General features: G+C 37.4%; 1 protein-coding gene across 1 annotated transcript in view; it reads left to right on the forward strand.

The window, feature by feature from the left end:
- Positions 1-21854, forward strand: part of Cdh2 (cadherin 2) — a 205745-nt gene extending 183891 nt beyond the window's left edge. Inside the window, exons 15-16 of the mRNA XM_063231811.1 lie at positions 10883-11047; positions 20429-21854. Of these exons, the coding sequence (XP_063087881.1) occupies positions 10883-11047; positions 20429-20635 (372 nt within the window). The 3' untranslated portion in view covers positions 20636-21854. The remainder of the gene's footprint in view (positions 1-10882; positions 11048-20428) is intronic.
- The last annotated feature ends 3449 nt before the right edge of the window (positions 21855-25303 follow it).

A 25303-nucleotide genomic window follows, 5' to 3' on the forward strand; every position in this document is an offset into this window, starting at 1 on the left:
AAGCAAACTTTATCAACCCCAACTTACTGAAACCTCCACCCTCTACCTCAAAAGGTTTATATTATCTCTGGAAGCTCAGTCATTTTGTCTATAATCTACCTGTAATTGATTTTCCATTTGGTGTAAGATATGGATCACCACATTTTTTATGTTCTCCCTTTATGGATATCAAGCCCCATTTATTAAAAATATAATCATGGCCCATTGTCATAAAGCAGGTAATAGTGTGTGTTTGAACCTTAGGTCAACTTTATATCCTTTCTGCACTGCTTGTTCTATTTGTCTATTTCTGGTCTAATACCCTGTAATTTTAGTTTCTTTTGCTTTCTAATGTCTTAATGTCTTATAAAACAAATGCCCTTACATTATTTTTTTAAATTTACTTTTTTGATAGATTCTTTCACCTGCTTTTTCCCCATAAGGAAAAAAAATGTTTCTATAATGCTCTTACTTTCTAGGTTTATGGAACCCAGATGCTTCATTTTTCTGTGTACATGTTCTTGTTTTAAATCTTATAAACAACATGGTCAGTTCCTAAGAAATTAGACTTTGTTGAAATAAATTGCATTTATTTTTTCCATAATTCCCATGTGGCTCCCTGGTAGAAATTCTGTTTCTCTATGGTAGGCTTTAAGCCTTTTTGGTAATGAAATATGATTCATAATGTTTGATTAGTTTTTTTAAGGCATTATCTCTACAATAATGAGCTTTGGAAATGGGACCGTTGCCACCTACATTCTAGACAAGTTTTAGTTGATATTTATTTCACAGACCTGGTGTTTTAAAGGCATATGTTTTGCCTGAAGGAATGGATGGGATTGTATTAAAGTAGGTGGACAAGTCTCAGGGTAATCAGGTACAGAGATGATCTGCTTAACGTGTCTGCTAGACAGTCTAATTTACAGAATATATTTTGCCCTTGCTACGTAGTACCACATTTTACTTTTCCAGTTACAGAAGACTGGTCAGTCTCAGAGATTCATTTAGAAAGTCTGCAGATGCCAGGTGATGACCACGGTCACTGCAAGGATCAGGTTTGCAGCAGTCATCTGAAGATTAGCTTGAAGCTGGCTTTGCCACGATTTCCTATTCCTCCTGACAAAACACCCTTCTTATTGGCAGCTCACTGATTAGAAAGAAATCTGGTCAAAGCAGCCCTTCACAAAGATAGTCCTTATCTTCTTTGCCTTTGATTAGCATCTCTATGTGCTTAAATTCTATGCCAAGGTTGCTAATTTCTTTAGCAAAATGGGAGAGCCTTTTAAAAGGAAAGAAAAAGAGCACTTTCATGTCGTTTTTTCTTGCCTGGTGTATAATAGACATTAATCAAAGCATGTGGATATTCTGCCCTCCTGTACATGGTCCAAAACTTGGGTTGGGCCCACATGTGAAATTGACCTTCCTTGTGTTTTGACAAGAATGTTATCTCTGCACAGGCAGTGGGCTGTTGGGCAGGCACTTTTAGTATAATATCCAGTCTCTTTCTAGAGGGTAAGGTTCCTTCTTTATCTGCTTCGTTGCTATCACCAGCAGGGCTTTCTCTGGTTATCAAGGCATATTTAATTACCTTCATTAGTAAATGTCCTTTAGTGCCCTTGTGGCCAATAGGGCTGGTTGCATATCTTTCTCCGTGGTCTCTGCTTCCAGTTCCTTCTTTACTAATAAAGTCAAGGGCTGTGTGTAATACAGCTGATCACTCACTTTCCCTGGGACCATCTCTTCATAGCCCCAGAATAAGAAACGGAAGACAGCCCACTGCTTTTTAAAGCTTAGTCTTTATTAAGATTATTCTCATATTAAATAAGCATTATCAAGTGTGTATTATATTCACAACCCTCAGTGATGCTCACTTTTAACCAACTTTATCAAAATCTCTTGTCGTTAGGCAGCTTTATTCTTGATTATGTTAGCAAAAGCAGTTGTACACTATGTTACACTTGGTACTGAACACCTGCAACTGTGAATGCACCGACCCCTCATTCACAGTAGTGCAGTGAAGCAGGCAGGTACTGTCAGGAAGTAGCTGAGCAGGGATTAAGTCTTCATCTGCCGGGGTCCAAAGATGATATTCTTTTTGCCAGGTAGCTTGCCTCTAAAAAGCATCTAGCAAGAGGGCAAGGGCAAAAATAAAAATAAAAGTACATGCTGTGTCTGGGAAACACAGCCGGGGCTCTTGTGGGCTTTTATGATAGCAAGCTCTTCGTGGTGGTGTCAGTGTGACCCTTTAGGCCGTCCAAATCTCGAGGAAACCTGCAAGAACCTCTACATGGTAGTCCTTAGAGGACTTAAGTTTTAGTAGTCCTCGCTCCAAACAGTCTGTGCCCTCCCACAGTAGGGTCTGAGCCATTCGGACATTCCAGGGAGAAGTGTATCCCATGAGATGCAGCAAGTGCTGCCGCTCATGGAAATAAGATGAGGGCACGAGTCGGGATGCAAAGTGTCCACAGGGTCTGTTGAGCAACTCTGATAACTTCACCTTCATCCTTTGGGACAACCAATGTCTGCAGGCAATGGTGACAGTGCTTATGAATGCCAGCCTTCATTGCAGAGCTGTTCTTTGTCAGACACTGCAGTGTACTTGGTTTGCAAGCCTCACATTGTCCTTCCAATGACCCTGTGTCACTGCTGCTAATCCAGTTTCAAACTGAGGTCTGTGAGACTCAAAGAGTAGGCTGACGCCAGGACAGCTACATGAGAGATTGAAGTAGATATTTTATTTAGCTTTGCTAGTCTAAAACAAGTACTAGGTAAAACCAGCAAGGCTTAGGGCTTAGTCACAGCTTATTAGATTGCCTGGCTTTAGGACAAGCAAAGGGTAAGACCCAGCTAATTGGCTAAGCATGCCTAGCAAAATTGTGCATAGTAACGAACTTAAAATCTGGAGAAGCAGTCTGAGCAGCCAAATTACTTTATGAAAAACCTGAATGTACAATTTGGACAACAGAAACTAAAATCTGAAATTCAGGCTGAATGCCTAGACTGAAGAATGGCACTTGGTCCCAAGAAACCCTCTTGAGGCCAAACTAGGCACTTCTGTGAGTCAAGAGATCTCTACTCGAGCCAGTAAGTCTGTGTGGGCATCTGGCCAGTCTCAGCAACCATCCCAGAAATGTACAACTCAGCTGGGCCATCTGACGGAAGCAGAGAGTGAACTGTAGAACTTAACCATGGTATATTTGATTCCTTAAAATAATTACTTTACAAAGTCATTCTGCTTTATAAGCAACGTAGCAGATGGCTGCATCTGGGCATAACTGTGGAGACCACTTTCAACGTTTTTATTGTTAACTGAAACACACTCTGCTAATGATGTTTCCAAATTATTCATCCATTTATACCCACCTGCAAACACTAGTCTATATTAGTGATTTAGAGAGGGATATTGAATTCGTAGGAGAATGTTTCATCATGCATAGGACTTACACATTTTTGTTCCCTTTTTGAGTGCTATTCTCAGCATATTTATGTCCAAGGAACCCACCTTACTAGGCTATGAACAGTATATAGTCTGAACTGGTCGGTTTTCATCTGTACTGCTTATTAAAATTTTTAAACGCACACATGATTCTTTCCTTGCTAGTCTTATCACTTCATATGAATGACCACAATATTTTATATAATTCATTTTAATACTTACTTTTGTTAGGTAATCAGAACTTTACTGTAGTTAAGGTTAGAGAAATAGAAACTTACATATATCGCACTAATAACAAATGATAAGGATATGCATGCCAAGTATGCATTATCACTGTGTGAAAGAAAACATACTAAGATGCTAAAATGGCTAAAATGTGATAGATCAAAGTACAGACAACATCCAAATCCACCAACTGCCTGTTTTTGTAAATAAATATTTACTGGTACTTAGACATGGGCCAGTACTGCATATCATGTTCAGACCAGCAAAGTTGCAGTGTTGCACCAGAGATAATGTGACCTCAAAATACCTTCTGTCTGACCTACACAGAAAATGCTTAGCTTGTCTATAGATTTAATAATGAAGTCCTCATTAATTTTTTGTGCAAAGGTTGAATGCTGATGTTAAGATTAGCACAGACAATTTATGTAATCTTCTCAGGATCACATATTTAAATTATGATGGGCCAAGAATTTGAATCATGATACTCTGGCTTCAGAATTGATTTTTTCAAGTCAGTAGCATGGTCCTTTTGCTGAATTTTCTGCATGTATTAATTTATCCTAAAATAATGAATATTCCTTCCTTAGGAATTAAAAAATATGTCAAAAATGAGAGAAGAATTTAGATTCTCTCACTATATTCCCAACCAAATACTGCTCTTTCTTTATTACTGTTTTTATGTTTCCTCCAAGACTAAATAAATCATAGGTCATAGTAAAATGGAACAACTTTGATCTCTACCCAAGTGGTGACATTTTTGTTGTTTTGTAAAAAGTTGGATCTTGGGATAAAAATGTAGAACTAAAGATGCATTTATTGGCTCTCCTTTTATCTTTCAAGACAGACACTGCTTGGCAGGGTTAAGAAATGTATTTCTCTTTAGAGAGCTATAACTGAATTGCCTGGAAAGAATAAGAAATTACAAACCTTAGGAAAGAAACAGTATTTCAGACTTCATGGGACACATCATCTGTCCGAGGGCCAGTGCCTCTGCTGGACTTTGCCAACTGTCCATATTCATCTCTCCCTTTGTGTAGCAACACGTCCTCCTCAGCTACTTATCTCCACATTCTGTGTTGTTTGAATTAACTAAGATAGTATTCTAAGCTTTAAGTTATTTTAAGTGTGAAACACATTAGATCCAAAACTCCTTGAATTCAAGTCTGAGACCTGAGAGGTTCTTAATATTTGTTCAGCCAAAGTGGATTGCATATTGGCTCCATTTCCCCAAAAGATTATGCAGCATTACACAGTGGGAGTTATGTCGTGATAAAATGTGAACAGTAGTCATTTCTGATCTGGCCAGTTGTCTTCCTCGTGGTTTATTAAATATTTTTAATGAACAGATGGCTTTCACATGCATCTTATACGCATGAACCAAATTTGTACCAATGAAGGAAGCTTAGGCTCATTCATAATTCTGGAAACAGGCATTTCAAGAAGAAGCTTGCCAGGACAGGATCAGCCATGGAGGAAGGAACAGTAACAAATGAATTTCCTCTTCCAGAGGCCTTGACTATCTCTCTTGGGAGAGGTACAAAGTTTGATTATCCAATGAGATTAAAATACATATGAACACAGACAGTGAAGGCCTTTCCTCTGTATATTTGAAGTCTCCAAGTTATTTTATCTCTATTAGTTTATAATTCAATCCAGAAAAGCTTTTAGCAAATCTTTGGGGGGGGCACTTGAATAGTCCATAACTGTACTTAGATTTTTTACACTCCTTCACTTCTGTCGGGGTCACTGTCATAACTAAATTGGGTTGGGGGAGAAAATCAGTTCTTAATGTAATTTATATGAAGCCTGCAAGGGTATTTGACTTACTTGTCAGCGGTTGTATGGTAATGTGTTGACACCTTATCACTATTCTATTCAATTATTTTAATGCCAGGAGCTACAGAAGGTGAGATAATAATGTTTTTCCCTTCCACCTTCCATTCCTTTTTGTGTCTGTGTGAAGTTTCTTGTACATGCTTCAACTAGCTTTTTTTTTTTTTTTTTTTCAGATGCTTTTTTATTTTCTTTTAGAACTTTGGCCATTTGCTTTCATGTTAGCATTTTTATTTTTCCCAGCCACGCAGTCTTAAAACACTAAAAACACTTACTCTATTTGTATGAGAACTTCAAGTGACTTTCCCTTTGTTACTATAAAAAGTCCTGGCCTCTGAGAGAAAGGTAAAAATGCATTTCATCATGGGTTCAGCGGAGGCTGATAAATGGCGGTGACCTTGGGGTCCCCATCCCATTCCTCCATATGTGGGACCCTTGCTGGACCTAAGAGAACACACCTTGCCACCTAAATTGTAAGTTGTTAAAGCTCTGTATAAGCAACGGTGGCAGTTAATTTTGTTCACTCCCATGGGAGAAAGAACTGAGCTTGGAGAGACATCAGCCAGGAGTTTGGGTAGAACAAAGGATTTGAAGGGTAGGGGAGGAGTTTACCGCTTTGAGGAATCTGGGGCAGAGTTAGTGTGGTGGCAGCTTCCAGGAACCCACAGGGCCAGTGCTAGTGTGGTCAGGTTGCTTGGGATGCACTGTGTAGATGGACGTGGCTCAGTTCTACTTCTCTGGTTTCCCATTCTGCCTGCTCCTAACACCTCACTTTTGTGGGCTGTGACATTCCTCAGTGATCCAGACCCTTGCTAGCCCTAAGAGGAGATTGTGCTGCCTAAACACTGTGAATCTTGTTTAACCAGCCATACACAGATCTAGAACAAGCCTGTCCTGCACGATAGACTATCTGCTATTGAAGTGGCATCACCACCTCGAATTTTCCTTTCCTGTGCTTAACCCCCTGATATTTGCCCATCAGTAACCTCTTCAGTACATTTATTTTTTTGTATAAACTATTTGGTGCATTTATTTCCTTTGCTCTGGTGGTCTTTGTTTTGTCTTCTGCTGCTGCTTAACTGAGTCTGTGACCTTTGTCAAGTCATTAAGCTCTCTGAGCTGTGATGTCAGAAGAGCGGGAAGAGGAGTGCCATCATTTGGGAGGCTTTTGGTTAAGTTTCTCACGTGACTCTACAGAGATGATCAGTTAAAGGTTGCTTTCCTTCTTTCATATTTTCATAGCTCAAACTGATATTTGCACGCAGTAGGTCCTCCTTGAATCTTGGTGGAGGTTAAATGAATGTTTTCATCACTTCCCAAAATGGGCTGTGAGTCTATAGATCTTACCTGCAGTATGGGTCTTGAAATATTTTTTCAGGATTTCAGAATTCCAATTTATTCTGATGCTGTATTTTTTAAATTTTATTTTACTTTATTTTCTTTTACTACTACTTTATATCACAGCCTAATACCCTAACCTAATACCTAGATGTTGCTATTATGTTCTGAACCAGTTATAAATGATTGCAAGAAGTGGAATTTAATAGGAAAAGCTCAACCCAGAGCTTTATCTGCTTATTAACATCTTATTAACTCTCCTGGTATTAAATTAAAATGTAGAGAAAAATTTAAGTTACTTACAAGGTTAGCATTCTAAAATCCCTACATCGATGCCAACTTTTAATGAGAGGTGCCAGTTAATACACATTCCGAGCATTGCGTTAGTTAAAAGAAGATTTGCCTTGACTTTGATTTAAAAATTAAATTTCTCTGGGAAGTTAGCATTATAAATGTTGACAGTTATGGGAAAATTTTCACATAGAGTTTTAGGAATCAAATGTAGGTTTCTTTTTGAGTTATCTCTACTTTTCCGAAGTAGAGCCATGAACTCAAACGACCTTGAGAACATTTTTGGCCTCTGTAATACTCATAATAATTCTCAGGCTGCATGTTATAATTTGTGTGTTTAAGTAAAGCATTATGGGATGGTAAAGATGTATAATTTAGGAAATTCCCAGAGGGTGAGCCTTTATCAAGAGCTCTAGAATTAGACTCTCAGATCAGGACTTTTGCAACATTGTTGTACAAAGTCCATTGTACAAATGGACATCAGTAGTAAAGCCCACCCCCTTGACCAGAGGGGGCCTCTGTGCTGTCCCTGCCGCTATCAGAGTTTGCATCTCATTTGCAATGGACAAGGGGAAACCATCACAGAGAAACTGTAAGGCGTGCATTGTTACTTTTTCTAACCTCCTGTAATCAGTGACTTTCTGAGTCTTTTTTTTTTTTTTTTTGATACTATTATAACTGAGGAACTAAACAAGTTTCACTCATGTAGGGGACTGACTAACAATGATTCTCAGGGTTAGGACCAGGGTTCTGTCTCTCCCTCCCCATTGTGAATTACTGCTATATCATCCAAGGCACATTTCTTGCACTTGATACCGCATCTCATCACTGGAATTATATTCAACCTCGTTATTTTGAATGACACTTTCTATGGGCCTGACACATTGATGATCAAAAGGATTGAGCGAGATCAGAGAACTTTTAAGACTATTCCTACTTTCTGCTTCTTACAGTAGTGGAAAGAGCCTATTGAAAGGAAAATAAAAACCTGCAAATTAATGTTCTCTTCCGTAAGTGTGTTATACACATGTTAGTAAGTGAAGCAGGCCAGGAGGAGGTGTCATCCTTGTCCAAAAGGAATAGCTGCTGTCAACTACAACAAATTATTTTGTCAGAAGAAAGCTCTCTTTGGCCAGATCTTCCTGTTTTCAGATGAGATGTGCCTGCATCTACATGCTGACGACTCATTTGAGTTTTTCAAAGGCTGCTGACCAATCAAAGTGCATTTGTATTTGTAACCTTTGGCTACAGTGAGAGTTGTATAAAAAGTCAGGGAGGAGGCATTCTTTGCAGGTGCAAAGCCCGCGTGCTGTTTCTTCCATCCCTGGTTATATAAAAGAAATGCCGCTGTATTCTTATAACTGAACTATCACATAGGAATCAATCACTGAGAAAGAAGTCTGTAAATGTAAAATACAGCCACCCATTTTTGTGTAATTCAGACTTCTAATAAAGCATTTTTCATTCTTAAGGTAGAATATTAACTGCCATCAATAAACTTGCCATCTGTTTTTCTTCTTCCAGGTACAGATGTGGTAGTTGTTATTTTCCTAGGTTAGGCCACCATCCCATGCTTGGTAGTGAGGCAGGTAAATGTGACCTAAAAAAGCATATGTCTTGGTGTGAAGGCATTCAAAAATTCTGTAATAAATCTGTTTATCTTGGGTAACCTGTTAATGTTTGAGATTTTCACATTATATTGTTGTGGGCCCATATTTTGAAAGGCAACTAGTAATTATTATAAATCCTATGAAGCTGAAAATGGAACACTAATGTATTTGGTCAAAAGTTCTGTGTGGATGGTTTGGAATACTCTATCCTGCCTTCTGCTCTGTGGTTGGTTCTCCATGAACAGCGCTCTCTCCTCAGGCTTTGTATGGTTGCAGGTTTCACCCTCGTACCTGTTCCCCTCTGAATATTCATACCTTGAGGTATACCTCATTTCCATCCACCTGCCTCTTCCTCCTTACCTCCTCCTCCACGCCCTCCACGTTCCACTATGCACTCCTGAGGGGAAGGGTTTTCCGTCCTGGTGCTCAGGTCTTCAGCTTTTAGGCTAGAAGAAGCTCTCTATGAGGAAATATGGCAGAGAGTGGGGGTTTGCGTCTGGGAACACAGAGTTAAATTTTGTCAGACAGTTCAGATCCAGACACCCAGTTCTGATTCCCACCCTAATCAGACCTCAACTGTATGACTTTGAACAGATGACTCAGTCTCCCTGAACCCATTTCTTCACCCAAAAAGATGATAATAGAACTTTCTTTGCAAGTTTTCTAGAGTACCTTCATACTAAGAAAACCCTTACCGAGCCCCCGGCAGAGTACCTGGCTCGTATTGGGCATGCAGTTTAGTAGCCTCTCTCTCCCCCATCTTACTCATTACTCCCGACATCCCTTTCCATCCGCACTCCTTGGTGTGCTTGTGTGTTTCACTATTCCCTACATCCAACCTCGTATCTCAGGCTTGACTTCCTATCATAGGTGCATGTGAAAAGAGCCAGACTGCGGCATCCAGTACATCTGCACCTTGATAGATCTGGGACCATGAGCAAGTTTTGTGGGTTACCCTTGTATGTAATAAAGTGGGGATGGTTAAAAATGCACTAAGAAAATTAAATGAGCAAGCATATGTCAGCACCTTAAACACTGCCAAACATGGCAAATGTTCAAGTGTTGAATAAGTCAAAACCACTATGGAGATGCTGCAAAAGGTTTTAAGCAAAGGCTTTAGGCACTGATGTAGCCTGAACCAAAGAGGAATACTCGAAAATCCGTACTTTTGGTAAATGTCAAAGTTGAATTGGAGAATTTTTGTTAAGCTGGGATACGACATTTTATAGCAGAGGGATTTAGAGATTTGAAAAGTACAAAGTATTTGGTCAAACCGTAAATTTTTGATTCATGTTCACCTTCCCGTCAGTTTCTGTATACCTTACAGTCCAGCAGGCTGATTCCTCAGATAGAAATAATTCCAAGCGCCCAGCCTGTGCTCAGCACACCCTTCTTCAAAGTTCTTCTCTGCTTCTCTGTGAGTGGACAGGCTGTGCTTCCAAGACATCCCACAGGGTGCAATAGAGTGGCAAGCCCCAGTGTCCCTGGTCCAACAACCCCAGGCCAGAGGTTCACAAACTGTTTTCTGCAGAGCCAGAGAGGAAAAGGTTTAGGTTTTGTGGGCCACATGCAGGCTCTGTAGCATTTTCTTCTTTGTCGATATTTTGAGTAACTATTTGAAAATATAAAAGCCATTTTCAAAGGAGAATGGACGACAGGTCAGACCGGACCCGTAGACCATGATTCCGGGACTCCTGCTTTAGACCTCAGAAGCAGGGAAGCGACGCAGGATATCCGACCTTGAAACCTTGAGACACCAGTGCCTTTCTTAGGGAAAGGGAAAAGCACCCTTACCACATTTTTTTTTTTTTTTTTTTTTTTATGTTGAAGACATTGAGTTAATTCCTTTGCTTCTGTGGTACAACTATATGTTCTTGTCGGCTTTTTAGTCATTTTATAGTGAGACCTCGTCACTCTGCTATTTCTCATTGGGAGTTGATGAGAAACAGTTTAAAGCAGATGGAGCACAGACTGTAGAAATGAAAAACACAGAAGAAAGAGCTGTGTGAAAGAAATATTTAATCATAACATGAAAAACTCCTAGTGGCAACTTTTCCATTATGTTAAATTTCACTCATTTCTATGCATCCTAAGCATGTGTTTAAAAACAAAGGTTGCAATTTCCCATCTTCGTGCCCATCAACCATGGTTCTGATTTTGTCTTTTCTAGGACTATGACTTGAGCCAGCTCCAGCAGCCTGATACGGTGGAGCCTGACGCCATCAAGCCTGTAGGAATCCGGCGGCTGGATGAGAGACCCATTCATGCGGAGCCACAGTATCCGGTCCGATCTGCAGCCCCACACCCTGGGGACATCGGGGACTTCATTAATGAGGTACACAGAGAAACTCCCTTCCTTTATGAGGCTTCTTATCTTATGCTAAAAGTTAGATCTGTGTGGCCGACTCAAAAGAAACCTGGCGATTCATTTCTGCATTTCTAAAATGGCATCCACCATATATTATCAGTACTAGTTATGATTTCTCCAAGAAGGATTTTTCTCCTAGACTAAAAGCAAATAAGTAGACTAATAATGTTATACTACATTTTAATTTCATGTATTAGCACCAATAAACCTAACAATAATAGCTCCCTTTATTTTTTTCCCCACACTGTACCCTTTAAATTCCACATGTAGGGAGAATTCAGTGTCTACCCAACAACTCCATCAGCAGAGATTAGTTGAAAGAGCAGCTAAATTAAATATTGTGCAAGTGACTTAAATACTTGCCTAGTTGAGGAGGGTTAAGAGCCTTTAAAGAGGGAGCTAATTCTCTGTTGAATATAACAGATACGATTTTTACTGTCAAAAAAATACTATGGCATTCTTTCATTTCATTACTACATTTTAATGATTTGTACAGATTTTTATGAAGGCTACGTCTTCACTGTTACTCTCCTTCAGAATTTTTATCATTAATGTAAGACAGTGTTCCATACTGACTATTTGGTAGGAGTTGTGTTCTCTGCCACACACTCTGGATCTCCAAGATCAGAATTGGTCTCTGTGCATGACCCAGAGGGAGTACACCTACTGTACAAGGCCTTTGGTCATGTACCAATAACCCTCTTTTGGGGGGCTTCCTTGAAATACTTGTAAAATATGTAAATGTCGCTGGAGTTTTAGCTCAGTGGCTCAAGTGCTTGCCTGGCAAGTGTGAGGTCATGAGTTCAATTCTCGGTACCCCCCAAAAATGTAAATGTTATCAATCTACCTTAGATTTTGGGATGTTCTCATGGCTTGTAGAAAATGTTTTGAAATAAATTGATATATTTAACTATCTCTACAACTATTAGTTCTATTATTAAATGATATGTTACTTTGGGACTATGTTAATTTCTGTCTAGTACGTAATAGGTTAATTTGTAGTAGATTTCAATTAATAACAGATGGCAAATGAAAAAATAAAGAGTTCCAATAGCTATTTTTTCTACAAAAACATTCCCTTACTATTTCGTCTCTTATTTAAGACATTTATGTATAGCATTAGGTGTTTTTAGTATATGCAAGAGTACCTCAAGATTTCACTTCTAATTTACTGTTCACTATTATGAGAAATTGTTGTTGGGCTATTCCTGTAGCTACTCAGTTTCAAGATATCCTGGATCCAATAATTGTAGGACCTGGACATTTTAAAAGCAAGAATTCTGCCTTGAGTGTAATTCAACAAATACTCACTGGCTGCTTCTACCTGTCCTTAAAGTCAGTATTCCATAGGATTGAATCTGACCTCTGCTACTGTCTTGATGATACAAATCAAACACTTAACAATTTATGCAGCTATTCACAATCTCCTTCCTGCCTGTCTTTTCCCTCCCTATAGCCTTTTGTGCTGTAGCCCTAACAAGCTGTTTGTAGTTCCCTACAAAGCATCACACTTTGAACAGACAGTAACTTTTGCAGACTCATTCGTTCTTAAGGATCTGCAAGATTTCCCTTAGATAGCAGGACTCAGCACAAACCTCCTCTTCTGTAGGAAGCCCTCTTTTATACTTTGGAAAAGAAGAGATGCTTCCTTTGCCTTAACCTTCACTGGTGGGTGTGTAACCCAGTATTTCTCCTGCTGAAACACATGAGTTCTATCTAGGACAAGGTCTTCTTTTTTCATGTTTTTATACCCTAAGCATCCAATATATTGCCAAGCTCTTAGATTCAGTTGTTTTCAGGGATTTCAGTACTGTGACCGGATGTAGGGCATAAAGCTATGGGCATCACCAAGTTTGCATCTGATTGAAATTCAGCAGAGACCTAATCTGGAGCCATTCACTCTAGGAGCACTTATTACATTTCGTAAACAAGGATATTGGCTATTCTAAATTTGTGTTTCTAGTGTGTGCTTTCTCTGTGTGTGTTTGTGTGTATCTATGTGTGTTCATTGATTTATTTTGCAGTGACTGCATTTTCTTCTGTAGATAGAAAAGAATATCTCTGGTTAATAAGGTTCAGTTATGCAGCCTTTCGAATGCCACAGAAACAAGACACAAAGTAGGATTTAGCGTTTGAAATTTCCTCTCTCTGAGATAGTGCTTAGTTTAGATACAATCTAAAAGGTGGCTTGCGATCATAACAAACGTGTGGTCATATGACATACTTTATTCCAAATGATTGACTGCAAATTAACTTCTAGAACACATTCCGTTTGTAATTAGAGAGTTGTTTTAAAGACAGCTGATTTTGAAACCATCTTGAGCTTAGCTTAGGATCATCGATTCAGCAAATCACTATTGAGTATCTACTGTTTATAACATAATTGAAACAGTAATATGTGGATCAAAAGTAAATTACACATAGACTCTCTTTGTGTGTGTGTTCCTTAGTTTGCTACCAGCACAAGATTCATGCAGAAGGTCCCATGCGTACCATGGTTCTACTTACAATTCTTAAACTTTACAATAGCACAAGGATGATAGTATTCAGCAAGAAGCATTCTTTAAAGTTTGAAGTTGGGTCTATTTCCCAAGCTAGCCACATGCAGTATGATACTCTTGCATACACCTCAGCAGCAAGAGCCATAGCTCCCAGTTAGCCACATGATCGAGGGGGGAAACAATCAAGACCCTACTTAGCACTGTGTTGCTAGGCTACAGTGTTCAGCCACTTAAGTGTACCGAATAAATTTTTGACTTATGATATTTTCATCTTACAACGGGTTTATCAGAAGGTCACCCCATCCTAAGTCAAGAAGCAGCTGTACAGTAGCTACAAACGGTGTCCAGTTCTTACTGGACTTTGAAGCTCCTTTTTGGGTCCTTCCCCAGCCTCCATCCTGCAGGGAAGCAGTGGACGATATGTCTGTTCACATTCTCAGCTTCTAATTCCATGTTTTTCCTGCCTCAGACTCACCCTCTCCCTTTGCTGAAAGTTAGTTTCTCTGTGAAGCTTGTATTGGGCCAAGAAGGACAGGCCACCCAGAGTATGGGTTAGGTGCCACCTGCAATGTACCCACCTGGAACTCCCTGAGGGGAAAAGTATTAAAACTCTAAAAAACAGCAGGTGGTTCCTCCATGGAGGTGCCCATTACGACTTTGTTCAGGGTCTATCATTAACCTTACTGAAAATAAATAAATAAATACACGTAAAGTGTTTACACAGAGAAAGGCACCTGGAGGGAACCCAAGCATATATGTGAAAGCCTTGAAAATGTACACAAATATATTTATCTCCAGGTCTTATTTGATTTGACAGCACTGAATGTTCCAAAGGAAAGATAATACAGTGGTGATTATAATTGGAATGCTTTTATGGGTGTACACAGTGGGAAAGCACATGAGAACGCTTTCTGGTTTGTTTATTTAAATAATGAGTGAATGTTTCTTTGAATCTCAAAGATGATAACTTATTTCTAGTCAGGTAAGTGCAGTAACCCAAGTCACATGCCTTTCAATTTCAACTGTAAAATTTCACTGTTTTGAGTTTTCAAACATGACCTTCAGAGAGTGAGAAGTTGAAACAAATTACTTTAATCTCAGCCTACAGAAATATCAGCATACTTCCAACAACTTTACTAATCCTGTGTATTTCCTTATCTCCAAAGGATAAAGACCAAGTGCATCCTTCACTTAAAAAGCTGACTTTTGATTTACACTGTTTAAAAACTGTATATAAAATTTTTCCAAAATAATTTGCTTAAAACTAGTAGCATTCAAAATATTTGCTTCTCTCTTATTAATTATATATAATTTGACTTTAAAATTTCATTCGGTTCTTAAGGAGTAGGGTGATTGTTTGAATTCAAATCCACCTCACCTAATATTTCTGTTACCTTGTGCAAGGTCAAGATCTTTGGGTTTAATTTCTTAGATTTCCTGCTTTCATATTTGCAAAATTACAATAATAATAGAGCCTTCTTTTAAGGTTGCAGCAATAACTTATTGAGGTCATCTATGTGAAATATGGAATGTACTGTGGAAAGTTCTCTTAATTATTAGTAGTGTCATATTAATGATTATTATAGGTAAATTATCTTTTAGAAATTAGAGACTTTGTACTGTCCTCTAATTTTTAAATAAAATGTTTGTAGCCTTCTGCCAAAAAAATACTCTAAGCAAAATAAAATTCTCCTAAAGTGAGACAATGGCCTTAGCAAAGTCATAAAATCCCATTGTACTGAAAACATGATATACTTTAATGTCCACAGGTAGTAGAAGCCTAGGTCTTGGATTTGTCTGCAGAAGGTAGATATAAACATATACTAGATGCTAAGAAGCAAAAACTAAACCCAGAATAGCACTGGAAAGTTACCTCGTACTGCCAGGTATCAGGTAGTGCTGGGAAGAGAGATCTGAGTACAAACAGCCTGCACCAAAGAGATGTCACAGTCTAATACAAACACGGTAGTAAACCAAGGGACAACAGTTACAGCAATGAATCTCAGTCATGGTTAGGGGGGAAAGCACCTTTTTTTAAATAAGCTGTTGGATGCATGGAGAGATGGATGATGATATTAATCAGATGAAAAGAGTGAAAAGGAACATGTCAGACAAAGTGAATCATTTCAGTTAGAAGTTTCCAAATAACAAGGTGGTACACATGACATTTTTGGATTTGGGATAAAGGTGTATAATTCTCTTTGGGTTTCTGGGTTTGCCAATGGCCAGTAGAGAAGAGAATGAACAGTCTAGGGTCCCTGAATGGCCATCTAAAGAGATTTGATCTTACCCTACCCTGTAGGTTGCATAAGTATCAGGTGTTAGAGAAAAGCCTTACAAATCTCTGCATAGCTCTTCTATTGAATTCTTTTTTTTTTTTTTTGTCTTTTTCCTTTTTATCGGTACCGGGGATCGAACTCACGACTGCCTGCTTGCAAGGCAGACGCTTATGCCGCTGAGCCCCTTCTATTTAATTCTTAATCAATGTTAAATTTAATTTTCTTAAAGGGTTTTTTTTTTTTTTTAAAGTATGCACCAATTAAATCGTTTTTGCAAATCCTTGGGGACAAGGCTTCCCAATGTAGGAAGCACTGCTTTTTGTCATAGAAAGCTTTCAGAGGGCAAGGTATCAGCATCTGAAAGAGAAACCCATAGCAGTTTGCAGGAAAGAAACAGAATAGTATGAAGACCTGAAGACACATTTTCTTTTTTTTTTTCTTGCCCTGGTTCATGCAGGATATAATGAGGACCTAAGCCAAAACAATGATAAACTATAGAAGATAGAATGCAAGAGAATCAATAGACCTTTCTTTTTGTATCCTTCATGGGTTCTTTAGTGAAGAAGGTGGGTTTTTATAATCCTCGTAAAAGCTTGTCTTCACCCATAAAGCATAAGATCAGAGGCCTATAAATAAATCTCTGCAGGAATTCAGCCACAGACTTTTCACTTTGCAGAAGAGCTTCAAACTACAGGAAAAAATATCTGGATAAATTTATCTAGAGTTCAAGATCTGCCTCTCCAGGAGAGGTGAAATGAGTATACTTCACTAAATTTAGTCAAAACCAGAGCAGTACAAGCAGTCAGTTTGTGAAAGTGTCCACATGCAAGAATACAGGTGTCTCAGGGAGAGGCAGAAGGTCCTATAGCCCCTAGATTTATTCTGCACGCTCCCTCTGACTGTCCATTTGACATTGTTCATTTCTTAGGACTCGATTAGGATCATTTTAGAATCGCAAAAATATTACCTAGAATTCAAAAGAGTTGTATTTTATTCCCAGATAAAAATCAGTGCTATCCAAAGAGAACAGTTTAACCTCTTGTCTAGAAAGATACTCGCCTAAGAATTCTTGAAAAGTTCAGTGGTTTTGCCCTTTTTATGTGTTAAGCACCCAGACAGTATGCCATTCTCTAGCATAGCACAATGGTCTCTAGCCAATGCATTCTATGGCCTTCACCTCTTTTTTTAAGAAAATAGAAATGTAAAGATTACCAACAAGATCAGAGAAATAATGCAGGACTTTTAAAAAAGAAACAAAACAAAACAGAGACAAAAATTATTACCAGCACAAAGAGAATGTTTTTAAGAATCTGAACAAAGGGAACGGGAGTAGATTATCTATCTCCCCATGCTATATTTATTTTAAGGAGATGAATTAGGTGACTTAGACAGTGGTCAAGGGATCATGGGTCCATGAATACACCAGTGACAACCAGACAACTTGTAGACTTTATTCGCTGGACACGAATAACACAAACCAAGGTCTATCTTCCCTCTACTGGAGTGCAATCACACTTGAGCCCCTGCCATTGACATTATTTGTTTCTTTGTTTGTTTGTTTGTGACAGAATCTCAGGCTGGTTTCAAACTGGTTATCTTCTGCCTCAGTCTCCCAGTGTTCTGCTGACACTGTGAGGATTGGGCAATGTTCTGTACTTTTTCACTTAAAAGTCGAATTGTGATAAAGCTTGTAACCTAAACACGGAACTTTAGGAATCCATTTTCTTTATCATTTCCCTGACTCTTATTGATTTTCCTGATGATTCTTCTTGAGTCCAGTTCTTATGTGGACTCAAGTGGGACAGTGTGGAACAAAAGAAATTACTTACTACTGGTATTTGCCATTTGTAGAGTTTGTAGGAAAATGAAAAGAGGTGCATGTGAATATAAACTCCAGCAGGAAAGACAGATGGCTCTACCTTATTAAAAACCATGTCTTCTGCTCTTAGCACAGTAAGTTGCAATCATAGACGCTTGATCATTATCCCTTGAATTGAAGAAACAAATGCAAACAAAATAATGAAGGTATATTCTTTGGCTTTTGCTAGCTGAGGCTGCAGTAACTAGCCATCCCTAAGTAGTGCCTGTTTACAGAAGCAAAGGTTTACATCTTCACAAGTTTTATGTCAGCCATTGTCAGTCTGTGGCTCAGTTTCTTATCTATATATCTCCTTCATCCAAAGATCCAGATGGAGGTAAAATCCCCATCTGGGGCAGCCTTTCTTCTGGGGAACAGGAGCAGAGAAGGAGCTGGCGGAAACGCGTGAGAGTCTCATTGCTGCTCACATTTGGGCAGTCCCACAAGCAAGCCCGACAGTGGGGTAGAGGGAGCAAACTGACTCCAGAGAGGCACTTGTGGTAGCGTGGGCGTCAGAAACCCCTATGGAAAAAGGCTAGCGGGTCACTAAGCATAGCAACACGGCCAACCACAGAAGGGAGTTATGAATGCTGAGAAATTGTAGCTTGTGCTGAGTCTTAGCCTCAGAACTGCCTTGCAGCTTATTCTAAAAATAAGAAAAATCTTTACCTAAAATTATTTATGTTTTACATATTGAAGTAGTTTGCCAAAGACTTGCTTATTTTATTTAACAGGCTTGTCTGAGATGTAAATAGCCTAACCTGACATGTGGAAGATGCTTCATTAAGCAGGTAGAATCGTAAAGATACTAGAAAAAGGAAAATTGATAGTATTTTATGTTTTGTTTTACTCTTGTTTTTGTTTAAATCCAACAGCTGACATTTTCTTTCTTAAAATGATATGAATTCACTTTATTTTTTTCAAATTTCAGAGCTCAAAGAAGTTTTTCTTTGAGCTTAAACAGTTTTTAATAATGTTTTTAGTAATACTGTTTTAGTTTTTAGTAATGATACTCTGAGCCCTCCATGGACCAAACATGATGGTGAGATGTTAAGTCCACTCCCTCATTGATCTTAAAGTATTCTGCTTGTGTTTATCACATCAGTGGTGAGAGAATGCTGAACCCAAGAGCTAATACTGCAGAAAGCTTAGGTGTCAACTAAGATCTGATCTTTTAAGTACCACATATGCCATTCTTGCTCTGACCTTAATTACCATGTCCTTTTTCTTTATTCCTCCCCTATCAACCAGATAGAACAGATGAACACATGCTCATTTTTAAGGTGTACGTGCATTGTATCCTCTCATAAAACCCACATGGGTTAGAAGGACTGATTTCTGAAGGAAGACAGTCTGGACCTCTGGATAAGTAAGACCACTATAAGCCCAGGAGCATTTGAAAAGAAAAATTTCAAAAAGAGAACAGTTGCATGCAGAATAACATTGGTATATCTTGGAGTACTGGAGTGGAATTGAGAAAATAATAGGGAGAAGTCCAGAAGAACCTACTATTAAATCCTTAGAAGTTTTATAGTACACACATGACTGTAGAGAAGTTATATTACATGTTGTATATTACAAAGCTTCCATGGAATGAGTTAAAATATAGATGGTGTTTCTTATTTTTAAAATGTTTTAAGAGATGATGTGGGTGTTATATTAAATTAACAAGAACTTTCTCCTTAACCTTTATATTCTGAATGGAAATTGATTCATAATTATTTTAGTGTGTATAAGCAATAGTTACTATACTATGTATTTTTTAGAACAAAATACATTGTTCACAATTCATCGATCAATTCCATAATTTAGGTTTCATTAGTACAGAAAAGATTTAATAAGTAACTTTCCGTATGTCATAATCACACCTGGCCTATTTTCATTCTTCCTTTTATATTCTTCAAAATTAGGACAAATCCAGTGCTACCTCCTGCAAGGATTTCTAGCTCTTCATGGTAGTCTGCATTTCTTTTGGCATCCTGAACTGATGGTTTCTACTTAGATTTTCGATTTTTAAAAAAAATACTTATTTATCCTTTGATGCATCTTAGAGAGATGCTTGGTAGAGTAGACCGTGAGCTCGTGTAGAAGCAAATCCTCTCTGCCTTACATATACCTATTCTTCAAAATCTGACCTCAGCTCTAATGAGGATCAATGCATCACATAATTTCACAGCCTTCTGTATCATTTCATGGAACCTCCATGAAATTGCATTCAAACACCCAATGGACAGTGCCATTATTGGACATCCTGGCAAGAGCAGTGGTTGTTCCGTGTTTATTGAATGAATGAGTGAACTGATATTTTAGTAATTACCATGATATAATTTAGTTTGTATTTCATTGGGATACTATTTTTTTTAATCCAGCAACCCTGCCATATATGTTACACTATTTAAGATCCTCTAACTGGCTTCAAGTAGTTGACAGACATGTTCTCTGAGTCACCCCTCCCATCTTATTATAACCTGGACGCCCGGAGCTAGATTCCTTAGGATTATTTCTTTGCAGAGTAAAAGCATGTTAGTTTTTCTCCTAACTTTCAAACAGTGATAACCTCAATTCCTATGTGTTGAAACTATTGCGGTCTTGCAAATGGAAGTTTCCTAACAAATGCTTGACCTCATGATATCCCTAAGATCCACTTGTGGTTTTGCAAATTGTAAGTCTCTCTTAATTCTTTCTTTCTTTGTCCTTTCCCAAATTGCAGGGCCTTAAAGCTGCCGACAATGATCCCACAGCTCCGCCATATGACTCCCTCTTAGTCTTCGACTATGAAGGCAGTGGCTCCACCGCTGGGTCTTTGAGCTCCCTTAATTCCTCAAGTAGTGGTGGTGAGCAGGACTATGATTACCTGAATGACTGGGGGCCGCGATTCAAGAAACTTGCTGACATGTATGGTGGAGGTGATGACTGAACTTCAGGGTGAACTTGGTTTTTGGACAAGTACAAACAATTTCAACTGATATTCCCAAAAAGCATACAGAAGCTAGGCTTTAACTTTGTAGTCTACTAGCACAGTGCTTGCTGGAGGCTTTGGCATAGGCTGCAAACCAATTTGGGCTCAGAGGGAATATCAGTGATCCAATACTGTTTGGAAAAACACTGAGCTCAGTTACACTTGAATTTTACAGTACAGAAGCACTGGGATTTTATGTGCCTTTTTGTACCTTTTTCAGATTGGAATTAGTTTTATGTTTAAGGCTTTAATGGTACTGATTTCTGAAATGATAAGTAAAAGACAAAATATTTTGTGGTGGGAGCAGTAAGTTAAACCATGATATGCTTCAACACGCTTTTGTTACATTGCATTTGCTTTTGTTAAAATACAGAATTAAACAAACAAAAAAGAACTCATGGAGCGATTTTATTATCTTGGGGGATAAGACCATGAGATTGGAAAATGTACATTACTTCTAGTTTTAGAGTTTAGATTTTTTTTTTTTTCACTAAAATCTTAAAACTTACGCAGCTGGTTGCAAACAAAGGGAGTTTTCATATCACCAATTTGTAGCAAAATTGAATTTTTCATAAACTAGAATGTTAGACACATTTTGGTCTTAATCCATGTACACTTTTTTATTTACTGTATTTTTTTCACTTCACTGTAAAAATGGTATGTGTACATAATGTTTTATTGGCATAGTCTATGGCGAAGTGCAGGAACTTCAGAACATGTGTATGTATTATTTGGACTATGGATTCAGGTTTTTTGCATGTTTATATCTTTCGTTATGGATAAAGTATTTACAAAACAAAGTGACATTTGATTCAATTGTTGAGCTGTAGTTAGAATACTCAAATTTTAATTTTTTAATTTTTTTTAATTTTTATTTTCCTTTCTGTTTGGGGAGGGAGAAAAGTTCTTAGCACAAATGTTTTACATAATTTGTACCAAAAAACAAAACAAAAAAAAGGAAGGAAAAGAAAAGGAAGGGGTGGCCTGACATTGGTGGCACTAAGTGTGTTTTTAAAAAAAAGAAAAAAGAAAGACACAAAAAAGAAAAAAAAAAAAAAAAAAGCTTTTAAACTGGAGAGACTTCTGACAACAGCTTTGCCTCTGTATTGTGTACCAGAATATAAACGATACACCTCTGACCCCAGCATTCTGAATAAAATGCTAATTTTGGATCTGGTGACTGGTTTGAACTTTTTCTTTTCTACTTGAGCTGCTTTGAATGTTGCAGGAAGCCCAGCTCCCGCAGTTTCACTGAGAACAATACTAAAGTATGGGATTTGTCCTTGCACCACTCACCACTGAGACAAGTAGTATGGTGGTCACGTACAGTGAGGCATTCACATTATGGGAGAAAAATAGCAAGTAATTCAGAAATCAGGGATTGAGCTACAGGGGATGAGAAAAAAACCACACCCTGAAACTCAATGAACTTGAGTAAAATTCTTAACTTTGTTTCTTCCTTTCTTTCTGCTCAAGCCAGTGGTTCTGCTGATTCTAACAGACCTGTGCCACTAGAGTGCCAGCACAGGGAAACTTCAGCAGAAGCATACAGGGCCAGGTCTGCAAACTGCCCGGACACCTGGAATTCTATGATCTGTGCAAGTCATCGTTTTAGTACTCAGTGAACCACACTGAAGTCTGACTGATTCATTGGCTCACCCATTTGCTTTAGGTTGCTATATCTGATATGTATAACAAAAACAATTGTTTATGTATCGTAGTATGATTGATAAGTAAATTTTAAGAGACTAGAAAGAATTCTCACTACTTTTCTACATTTCATAGTCCTTATCACAGATTCTTGTACTACACAATTTAAAAACCATACACAGTACCTCCCCTAGTTAAATCATTTTTTCTTTTTTTAATCTCTTTTACTCAAGACAGAAACATTATGCATGTTAGACTGGAAATTTACTGCCTATTCACTCTATGAGTGATAATACTTTCTTGTTACTCTTGACATCAATAAATAATAGAGCTTACCCCCTGGGAATTTCCATAATGAAAACTTACTAAATTTGCTAATTGGAAAGGCTTCTCTAAATTTAATTGTCAGACTGTGCCTTCTGCTGATGTACATTTCAGTGAAAATTGAGCTACCTGTTCAAAGTCAGACACTTAAATGTCTACATCATTTACATAAATACTGCTAGAGCTCTCTGTTGGTATATATTATGAAGAATTAATGATAATGCCAGCGTATACACCATGAGTAAATATAAACCATAATATTTTTCAACACTTCCCTTTTACACATGCAATACAAAACTAGCCTCATAAAAGGAATTTTTTTAAAATTAATAAGCAAACATAATAAAAATGGGAAACCTGTTCTTCCTTAGATGGAACTTCTTTTTTAGCTGATTACCATTTCTAGTTCTCATTCCAAAAAGCAATTTTAAATACATATTTCTAGTATTTAAAAAAAAATTTTCCTTCGTTTTCATTAAAATGGAATTGCACAGTGTGTATTTTTTATAACTTTCCCATTTCATTGAGAATATATATTGGAAATGTTTCTATATTGGTTTATCTGTATGTGTACCCCATGCTTTTTAAGTGTTACTTAGTAGCTTACAATATGAACACAATAGTTAAATTATGCTTTCCAAAGTTTTCACTATTAAAAACAATGCCACGCAACATCCTTGTGCAAATCTCTGCATGGAAGTAATTCTCTAAATTAGACGCTTGGAGATGGAATTTCAAGATTAAAGAAAGTATACAGCAGTTAATTAAATATGGCTGAAACTATAAATGTTTCAGCATTACTTCAAAGTGCCTTTTAGCTAAAAGATGAGGCTTTCTGAAAGCCAGCATCTTCCTCCTCTGGCAAAAGGATTTTATGCAGCTCAAAATAGTAACCACAAAATGTAAGACAATCTCGCCAAGGCCTTACTACTTTTTCTTTGGAAGTTGGAGAAAAAGTCAGACCACAGTACTGATTTTAAATACTCTGTAAAATGACTATCACAATGAAAACTATATTTATGAATTTGCTTTATGGACCTTACACAGAAACTTGTTTTCCCAAGCTTTTCTTGGAATTTTTCTGCAGTATGACTGATACAAGACATGTATGTGAGAAAACTATGTAAACAGCTATGAAACAGGTCATTTTCTGTGACACAATTATGTGCACTTTAAATTTTAATAAGACCCTGCTAAGCTATACTGATTAAAAACCACAGCAAATCAAACAACCAGCGATGTCTAAAAAACTGCTTACCTTCATCTTCAGCAGTTCTGGGTTGCACATACATAAGAGTTTTGCCGTTAGGAACAATTAAAGATGCCTCCTGTTAATAATTAAACTTTCCTGATTACTGATGAGGTAGGGGTGGAGACTTTTTCTTATATTTATTAGCCATTTATGTTTCTGTGAATCTATATTAATTTCCCTATTGAGTTATTTGCCTTTTACCAAATAATTAGCAGAAGCTTTTTATCTATTTTTTTGTTATTGTTTTTATTAATCTCATAAATTTATCTGTGGTGTTTTGTCTTAAAAAAGTATGTGTGTGTGGTTTATTCTTATTTTTCTACTGTCGATTTTTGAGATAGACTACCTTCAAATTACATTTAGGACTTTAATTTCTCTACAAAAAATCTAACATTGAAAATTTCTAGATAAAAGATGAATTTTTCCAAGAATCATTTGTTAAAAACTTTTAAACAATCTGCTCATGTGACAAATAACCTTATTTTACATACAATTCCCACTTGAATGTGTTGGTTCTGGGGTCTTTGTTCTGCTCTTTGGTCATCTGTGTAATTCCCACACGATACCAGATTGATTAGAATAAAGACTTAGCAAACCACTCCCCATACAACTCTTTTTAGTCAGATTCCTGTATTGTTTTTCCATGTCTTTGCTTGTGCATAAGTTTTAAAAACATTTCGTCAAGTGCTTTGACAAACAATATTTGAAATTTTAAGTTATGAGAAGTTACCAGTTTCATTGTTATCCCCCTTACACTATATATTTTTTTCACTTTTCAGGTTACAAAGTTTCACTAAATGTCTCATTTTATTACACAATTGTTTGATAATTGTGTTGCCATTATGAGCCGGCACTTCTTTTCACAGCAGTTTTTCTAATGTTTCTTTTATTGCTCTCTTGGAGATTTGTCAACTTTTATTCATCTTGTTTCTGTCTTACTTTCCCCTTACATTAGTTCTAATAGTTTTTTGATGATTCTCCTGGATATTCCAGTCAGATAATTATGACTGCAATTAGTGACAGTTTTCTTCTGCTTTCAAGATTAATACTTCTTTTCCCCATATATATTAGTCACAGTGATAATTATAAGATTTATTTCATTATTCCTGACTACAGACAGAATGTTTTCTATATCTTACCATTACACGTTACATTTCCTATGGACCTAGCTTTCGTGTGAAAATTGAATTTTATAAAATATATTTCATCTACATAAAATTATATATTAATCCATTAATATAGTCAATGAGTCAACGATGTCATTGATATTATTAGATTTTCTAATATTGAATCAAACTTTCCTGGAATAAGTCCTGCATGGTATAATGTTTTCTTTTAATGGGCTGATATGTTACCTTTGCTGCTAATTTTACTTGCCATTTTAATTATATATGATTTGC

The sequence above is a fragment of the Cavia porcellus genome, unplaced genomic scaffold (assembly GCF_034190915.1).
Source record: "Cavia porcellus strain 051 isolate PalLab524CR breed Dunkin Hartley unplaced genomic scaffold, mCavPor4.1 scaffold_20, whole genome shotgun sequence".
In the NCBI taxonomy this organism is placed as follows: Eukaryota; Metazoa; Chordata; class Mammalia; order Rodentia; family Caviidae; genus Cavia; species Cavia porcellus.